At 34.7% G+C, this 10000-nt stretch overlaps 1 protein-coding gene across 4 annotated transcripts in view; it reads left to right on the top strand.

Moving 5' to 3' along the window:
- The window catches only part of LOC144959773 (uncharacterized), a 27810-nt gene that overhangs the window by 7247 nt on the left and 10563 nt on the right, over window positions 1-10000 (top strand). For all 4 annotated transcript variants that reach the window (XR_013642675.1, XM_078892509.1, XM_078892510.1 and 1 more), the window contains exons 4-6: window positions 494-601; window positions 5596-5813; window positions 7349-7457. Coding sequence is in view for 3 of the 4 variants with exons in the window: in XM_078892509.1 (XP_078748635.1) it covers window positions 494-601; window positions 5596-5813; window positions 7349-7457 (435 nt within the window). In the remaining variant the exon portion in view is untranslated. The remainder of the gene's footprint in view (window positions 1-493; window positions 602-5595; window positions 5814-7348; window positions 7458-10000) is intronic.

Here is a 10000-nt window from a genome sequence, read left to right as displayed (position 1 = left end):
CTACACTACTACTATACTACTATACTCTACTACTACATACTACTACTACTACTATACTATCTAATACTACTACTACTACTACTACTACTATACTACTACTACTACTACTACTACTATACTACTACTTACTACTACTACTACTACTACTATACTACTACTACTACTACTACTACTAACTACTTACTTACTACTACTACTACTACTATACTACTACTACTATACTACTACTTCACTACTACTACTACTACTACTTACTACTACTACTACTATATCTATACTACTACTACTACTACTACTACTACTACTACTAATAATAATAATAATAATAATAATAATAATAATAATAATAATAACAATAATAATAATAATAATACTACTACTACTAACTCACATGTTGTTGTTTTTTAATTAACAAAATCAGTTACCGTAATCCTATAAACCGAAACAAACCTTCACAACCTATTGCCATTGTTTATCTATTTTTATTTTTCAGTTGCAACTGAGCAAATTACTGGTAGTAAACTCAATCCTACATCGTCTAGAAGAAATTAGTTTTGCGCGCCTTCATGGAATTCTAATGATTTCTGTCTTCTTTACTATGGTCTGTACCCCCAATCTTCAAATACATAGTTGTATGTAGTTATAATGATATATGAGTAGCTGACTTTCAAATCCTACGGCTATGTAGTCTAGTGGTATGAAACTTAAACACGCTTTCGGACCGGAAGGTCCTGGGTTGGAGCCTCACTTGGCGCATAGTTGAGCTCTTTACTCACTTTCTCCCACCGTACTCGGGTATAAAATGAGTACCTGACCTTTTACAGCGTTGTCTCTGTCCCAAAAAAATTGTAACACGCGTCATTTCCCGACCTAAATGTTAAGTGTTCCTGTTAACCAGGGACCCCTTGTAAAGCGCTTTGTGCACGTTTAGTGGAAATTGCGCTATATAAAAAAAACAAGCTCAATTACATATGAGTAGCTGCCTTTCAAATCGGGCTAAGTCCAAATTTTATCATTCAAAGAGAACGACAATTTATTTTTCATGTATTTACTGACTTAAAGAAGAATTTATTTGAATTGTATGCCCTATAAAACAATACCCCGAGTGTTTTGTAACTCAGAATTCTCTCTGGGGATTCTAATGTAAATGGTGCTGCTCAATACTCGAAGAAATAAATAACAATTTGAAATAAAATGTAACCTTCAATTTAATAAGCGGAAACAGATAAAATGGATGTTTCAGGTTTCCCCTTTATCAACAAAACAGGACGGGACAGGATTGTTGATAAAGGGGAAACCCGAAACGTCCATTTCATCTGGTTTTTAAAATATTAAATTGAAGCTTACATTCAATTTCACATTGTTATTAATTTCTGATGATTTTATGGAATCCAAAAGATAGCCTGAGATTGTTATCTCGTTTAATTTTCTATCAGGAGGTTTTGAAAGTCACCCACTTCATTAGATTAATCATATTGTGTCATGGCATGACATACTCAGTCCAAAGGTGACAAATTTGGATTTACATCTGTAAAAATATGCTCACCAGAGCATTTTAATCTTTATTTGAAGTAAATCGGGTGATTTTTCGTGAAGTTATGGTCAGATGCATTGGAAACCAGAGAGTCATACCACACGATCACATGGCCCAAATCATTTAATATTGATAAACCGGGGTGTCATACCACAAGATCACATAGCCCCAATCATACAAAATTGACCGGAGAGTCATACCACAAGATCACATAGCCCCAATCATACAATATTGATAAACCAGATAGTCATATCACAAGATCACATAGCCCCAATCATACAATATTGATAAACCAGATTGTCATACCACAAGATCACATAGCCCCAATCATACAATATTGATAAACCAGAGAGTCATACCACAAGATCACATGGCCCCAATCATACAATATTGATAAACCAGAGAGTCATACCACACGATCACATGGCCAAAATCATTTAATATTGATAAACCGGGGTGTCATACCACAAGATCACATGGCCCCAATCATACAATATTGATAAACCAGATTGTCATACTACAAGATCACATAGCCCCAATCATACAATATTGATAAACCCGATTGTCATACCACAAGATCGCATAGCCCCAATCATACAATATTGATAAACCAGAGTGTCGTACTACAAGATCACATAGCCCCAATCATACAATATTGATAGACCAGAGTGTCATACCACAAGATCACATAGCCCCAATCATACAATATTGATAAACCAGAGTGTCATACCACAAGATCACATGGCCCTAATCATTTAATATTGATAAACCGGGGTGTCATACCACAAGATCACATAGCCCCAATGATACAATATTGATAGACCAGAGTGTCATACCACAAGATCACATAGCCCCAATCATACAATATTGATAGACCAGAGTGTCATACTACAAGATCACATAGCCCTAATCATACAATATTGATAGACCAGAGTGTCATACCACAAGATCACATAGCCCCAATCATACAATATTGATTAACCAGAGTGTCATACCACAAGATCACATAGCCCCAATCATACAATATTGATAAACCAGAGAGTCATACCACAAGATCACATAGCCCCAATCATACAATATTGATAAACCAGAGAGTCATACCACAAGATCACATAGCCCCAATCATACAATATTGATAAACCAGAGAGTCATACACAAGATCACATAGCCCCAGATCCAATATTGATAAACCAGAGAGTCATACCACAAGATCACATAGCCCCAATCATACAATATTGATAAACCAGAGAGTCATACTACAAGATCACATAGCCCCAATCATACAATATTGATAAACCAGAGAGTCATACCACAAGATCACATAGCCCCAATCATACAATATTGATAAACCAGAGAGTCATACTACAAGATCACATAGCCCCAATCATACAATATTGATAAACCAGAGTGTCATACACAAGATCACATAGCCCAATCATACAAATTGACCGGAGATGTCATACCACAAGATCACATTAGACCCAATCATACATAATATTGATAAACCGATGTGTCATACCACAAGATCACATAGCCCAATCATACAATATTGATAAACCAGAGGTCATACCACAAGATCACATACACCTCAATCATACAATATTGATAAACCAGATTGTCATACACACAGATCACATAGCCCCAATCATACAATATTGATAAACCAGAGAGTCATACCACAAGATCACATAGCCCCAATCATACAATATTGATAAACCAGAGGTCATACTACAAGATCACATAGCCCCAATCATACAATATTGATAAACCAGAGAGTCATACCACAAGATCACATGCCCCAATCATACAATATTGATAAACCAGAGAGTCAATACTACAAGATCACATAGCCCCAATCATACAATATTGATAAACCAGAGAGTCATACCACAAGATCACATAGCCCCAATCATACAATATTGATAAACCAGAGAGTGATACTACAAGATCACATAGCCCCAATCATACAATATTGATAAACCAGAGTGTCATACCACAAGATCACATAGCCCCAATCATACAAAATTGACCGGAGAGTCATACCACAAGATCACATAGCCCCAATGATACATATTGATAACAGAGAGTCATACCACAAGATCACATAACCTCAATCATACAATATGATAAAACCAGATGTCATACTACAAGATCACATAGCCCCAATCATACAATATTGATAAACCAGAGTGTCATACCACAAGATCACATAGCCCCAATCATACAATATTGATAGACCAGAGAGTCATACACAAGATCACATAGCCCCAATCATACATATTGATAGACCAGAGAGTCATACCACAGATCACATTGCCCAAATCATACAATATTGATAAACCAGAGAGTCATACCACAAGATCACATAGCCCAAATCATACAATATTGATAAACCAGAGTGTCATACTACAAGATCACATAGCCCCAATCATACAATATTGATAATCCAGAGAGTCATACAACAAGATCAAATAGCCCCAATGATACAATATTGATAAACCAGAGTGTCATACTACAAGATCACATAGCCCCAATGATACAATATTGATAAACCAGATTGTCATACTATAAGATCACATAGCCCCAATGATACAATATTGATAAACCAGAGTGTCATACCACAAGATCACATAGCCCCAATCATACAATATTGATAGACCAGAGTGTCATACTACAAGATCACATAGCCCTAATCATACAATATTGATAGACCAGAGTGTCATACCACAAGATCACATGGCCCTAATCATTTAATATTGATAAACCGGGGTGTCATACCACAAGATCACATAGCCCCAATCATACAATATTGATTAACCAGAGTGTCATACCACAAGATCACATAGCCCCAATCATACAATATTGATAAACCAGAGAGTCATACCACAAGATCACATAGCCCCAATCATACAATATTGATAAACCAGAGAGTCATACCACAAGATCACATAGCCCCAATCATACAATATTGATAAACCAGAGAGTCATACCACAAGATCACATAGCCCCAATGATCCAATATTGATAAACCAGAGAGTCATACCACAAGATCACATAGCCCCATCATACAATATTGATAACCAGAGAGTCATACTACAAGATCACATAGCCCCAATCATACAATATTGATAAACCAGAGAGTCATACCACAAGATCACATAGCCCCAATCATACAATATTGATAAACCAGAGAGTCATACTACAAGATCACATAGCCCCAATCATACAATATTGATAAACCAGAGTGTCATACCACAAGATCACATAGCCCCAATCATACAAATTGACCGGAGAGTCATACCACAAGATCACATAACCCCAATCATACAATATTGATAAACCAGATTGTCGTACTACAAGATCACATAGCCCCAATGATACAATATTGATAAACCAGAGAGTCATACCACAAGATCACATAACCTCAATCATACAATATTGATAAACCAGATTGTCATACTACAAGATCACATAGCCCCAATCATACAATATTGATAAACCAGAGTGTCATACCACAAGATCACATAGCCCCAATCATACAATATTGATAAACCAGATTGTCATACTACAAGATCACATAGCCCCAATCATACAATATTGATAGACCAGAGAGTCATACCACAAGATCACATGACCCCAATCATACAATATTGATAAACCAGAGAGTCATACTACAAGATCGCATAGCCCCAATCATACAATATTGATAAACCACAGAGTCATACCACAAGATCACATAGCCCCAATCATACAATATTGATAGACCAGAGAGTCATACCACAAGATCACATAGCCCCAATCATACAATATTGATAGACCAGAGAGTCATACCACAAGATCACATAGCCCAAATCATACAATATTGATAAACCAGAGGGTCATAGCATAAGATCACATGGCCCCAATCATCCAATATTGATTGACTAGACAGGCGTCAGCCCATGAAAATAAGCAATATGGGCTGTTTCCTGCTAAGGGGCAAAAACGAGATATTATTGACCAATGAAAATGCCTTATTAATTAATCTATGTATGCATTTATCTATTGATTTAAACTTGTAGCTGGTATCCTTCATCATATTCGGCATATTGCTAATGGTGCGATACAACCCAGTGGAAATACTCGAGTACATGTTAGTGCCCAGGGTTCAGAATATTTTATATAACACAAGATTGGAAAGTGAAAGGCTGGGCATGAGACGAACTTTATACGAACCGCCAGTATTGGAAGAAGGAGATGCGAGGAAGTATGAGGCTAGCCAGGTCAATATAGGAACGTGGTGAGTTGTTACTTTACTGTATCAAATTATTTTCTAAAACTGAACAAGTGTGTTTGAAAGGTGCCAGACAAAACAAGAAAGAAAAAATACACGTTAAAAAAACCATCCCAAAACTTGGGATCGAACCTCAGACCTTCTAATAAGGCTAAAGGTCTGAGGTTCTGTAAGAGCGTAAGCTTATGCAAGAAGTTTATGCAAGGAATTGTAGAAAAACATGGCAATAAAACGACCAATATTTAAAAGAACAATGGGGGCAGCTATAGGAGATTGCATTTATTATCGGTTGTCGTCGATTAAACATGATTAATATTCAAGCAAAGTTAACGACGCTAGGATTTCAATTAAAATATTATGGTCAATACTTAGTTGGTTTAGGACAATTTAATGTTTCAAGTTAAAGGACTGGTCGTTGTGTTAAGGAGTAGAAAATTACTTTCTTTGATTGGTGTTAATTGGTATTTGGGAATAAAAGCAACAGATTGTAGTTGATTTTTGTTATTTGGGCGTAATTTAATACCAAAATAATATTATGATATCATAAAAGGCGGGGGTTAGCATTAGTATTAAGGGTTTGAAACGGTTCAGGTTGAATATAATGTGCTTTTACTTTTAGTTGGCTGAATTTAGTCTGATTTTGGGGTTTTTTGTCACTACACGTTTCTCTCCAATTACTTCAACGGAGAATAGACATTGTGATTGTGATGTCAAAAAAAACTGGCTCCAATCGCATTGGAAGTGAAAAAATTGAGCTTTTATATAGCGCAATATTTACTAAACACGCTCATAGCGCTGTACAAAGGGTCCCTGACCAACATCAGCACATAACATAAAGAACAATACGATAGGCGATAATACAATGTTTTGTCCGAGACAACGATATCAACGGCCAGGTACTCATTTTACACCTGAGTACGGCGAGAGAATGTGAGTAAAGAGTCTTTTTCAAGGACTGAACAATGCGTCGAGCGAAGCCTTGAACCCAGGACCTTCCGATCCGAAAGCGAGTGTCATACCACAAGACCACAATGTTGCAGAAATAGGATTCAATAGTCAGCAACAAGCAGCTTAGTTCTAAACAAAGAAAATCGGTCCTTTTTTTTTCTTCGTGCTGGCTAGAACTTTTTCACATGTCATGTGATCATTATGTATAAAAGCCAAAACATGATCAGATTTATAATGTTTTTCTCCTCTAGTATTTCATAAGGGCGTCCACCATTGTTCCAATAGTTTAGAGCCAGTTACTAAGTTACGTTGCGTCATTATGAGGGATCTATGATATATATATATATATATATATATATATATATATATATATATATATATATATATATATATATATATATAAAATATAAATTGTCACTCACATTATATCGCCAAGACGTTCGTTTCTGTGTCTTTCGACCACCAGAAACGAACGTCTTGGCCATATAATGTGAGTGACAATTTATATTTTATATTAGCTCTAACCATCATCATCAAGCACTTTCGTACCTACGAGTACCCACCAACACCCATATATATATTTGCTATGCTAGGGTTCGCTTGATGACCGACCTTGCTTTGACTGTAGTCATCCTATTGTGGTCGTCCTTCATAGCTGGCATGTTAACACTCTATCATAAAGTCTCACCAGTCGTCTCAACGGTAAGATAATATTATAGTTTTGTTTCGTTTGCTTATTTTTAAAGGGTTTTACGGCGCACGCAACACACAATTTAGGTCATATCAGCTCAATTAAAGCACCCAAGAAAAGATAAAACAAATGGGAATGGTACAAATAAGGAATTGGTGTAGATTTCAAGAGCATACCATCAATGTACTTAGTTGGAGATCACCTAAAAGTCTCATCCAGACACGAGCACAGGTCCCTACTAAGAGATGCACTCAAATGCTTACATTATGAATTCAAATCAACCAATATAATAATAATAATAATAATAATAATAATAATAATAATATAATAATAATAATAATAATAATAATAATAATAATAATTATTAATTATTATTATTATTATTATTATTATTATTATTATTAATTATTATTATTATTTATATATACTTTATTCGTTCAAAAAAATGGAAATTCGTTTACCGACGAGTCATGTATAAAGATGTATAAATATAAAGTTGAGAATATGGCGACAATGTATATATATATATATATATATATATATATATATATATATATATATATATATATATATAACAGAGAGATGATTTACAAGAGAAAAAAATCATCTCCCAAATCAATAATTACACATTTGACCGTTTTCCCCTCAGCCAGGGTATCCGGCCAGGGCCAGGACAAAACCAAGTATTCTCATTCCAAGACAGAGACATTTTTAAGTTTTGGTATTTTCTATTCGGCTGTTTTGTGTGTCGGTGCGTTTATTTGGGTGGTAGATGTTGTGAGTATCTTACCTAATGCATAGCACCAATACAGTTTTTGACAGATAGAATACAAAGGGTTTAATGAACCGTAAAAAACGTATTTAACAGATAAAATAGAATGAGTTCAGCCATACTGATTTTCTCCATAATTAAATTATTAAAAATCCACGAGGAAATGTTTAACAAATCTAAAATTAGGCCGTTTCAGCTAAACGAATACAGTTTACTGCTGCACGTGTTACTTTTGCAGGTAAAAGTCAATCTGGCAATTTATTTAACTCTCTCCTTACCTATCAATTTCAGTATTTTCCCAAACTGGCAACCATGCCCAGCAGAAAAATTGATTTTTTAAAACTCAAACAAGCTCTCTACAAAATAACTTTATGTTCTTGTTTATTAAACAAAGATCATTTTTCAAAGTTTGTGATGTACAAAATAAATCTGAATAAGAAAATATGTATATTGTGTCGTGCGTAACAAATGTGAAAATTTTGCTGCAGGTTGTAAGAAGAGGGTTACACCTATGGTCAAATTATGACAGGTCATTATGCCCTAACAGATTTTCCAAATAATCATTTGACTCAACGGGTTATTGAAGTATCCTTAATTTGTTGAAAGCCTCATGAGTTTTTTTTCAAAAACCCCAAAAAAAACTTGTGTTTTTCTATAGTGCAATATCCACTAAACGTGCTCAAAGCGCTTTACAAGGGGTCCCTAGCCAACAGCAACACTTAACTATAAAACGAGACATGGCGCCTGTAGATGATGTTACAAAAAAAAATGTCGGACAGAGACAACGCTGTTAACGGCCAGGTTCTCATTTTACACCTGAGCACGGTGAGAGTTCAAGGATTCAACTATGCACCAAGCGATCCTCGAACCCAGGACCTTCAGATCCGAAAGCGAGTGTCATGTCACTAAACCACATATCCGCACTAATAGTTACTTGTATAGATAGAATGCGCTTGGCTAAGAAGCTCACACCATTGCCATCCGGAAGTATAACGGAACAACACACAAAACGGTGTGTATCCATGAACGTTTTAGTCAGGTTAATACAGTTCAGTGAGCATTACTCATAAACGCAGATGGCAAAAAACAATAACAAAGACCTGAGTGGCGTCATCTTCGAATTATCTATATGAATCTGTAAAGAAAAAATAATTTTATTATTTTTACATCTGCCAGTAAAACTGCGTTGTTTGGCAATTTTTGTGAAAGGCTGCAGGGAACTAATATTTTTTAACCTCAGGAATGAGAGAAATCCAATGTTAGTTGCCATTTTGCCAGTTTATGTTTATCTCCATCCTCTACATACGGCAATAAACATAGGCATCGGGATAATGACCTTAACAAACAAATAAATGAATAAATAAATAAATAAATAAATAAATAAATAAGTAAATAATGAATAAATAAATAAATAAATACATATATAGATAAATAAATAAATAAATAAATAAATAAATAAACTAAATAAATAAATGAATAGATAAGTAAATAAACTAAATAAATAAATGAATAAATAAATAAATAAATAAATAAATAAATAAATAAATAAATAAATAAACTGAATAAATAAATGAATGAATAAATAAATAAATAAACTGAACAAACAAATAAATAAATAAATAACCTCATAACCCTGAGTATACTCTGAGATAAGTAATCATTGCTGTCTACATATTCGCTGCCGGTAATAATGGGTCATCGCACGAATGAAAGTATAGTATTGTTATATCCCATAAAACATGTTTTCAAAGAGTAGATTGACTTGACTTACTTGACTTAGAT

Source organism: Berghia stephanieae, chromosome 14 (assembly GCF_034508935.2).
Source record: "Berghia stephanieae isolate SIO BIC M18660-M18661 chromosome 14, UCSD_Bste_1.3, whole genome shotgun sequence".
Taxonomy (NCBI): Eukaryota; Metazoa; Mollusca; class Gastropoda; order Nudibranchia; family Aeolidiidae; genus Berghia; species Berghia stephanieae.
The sequence above is the reverse complement of the archived record's forward strand: the minus strand, read 5'-3'. Positions and strand labels throughout refer to the sequence as shown.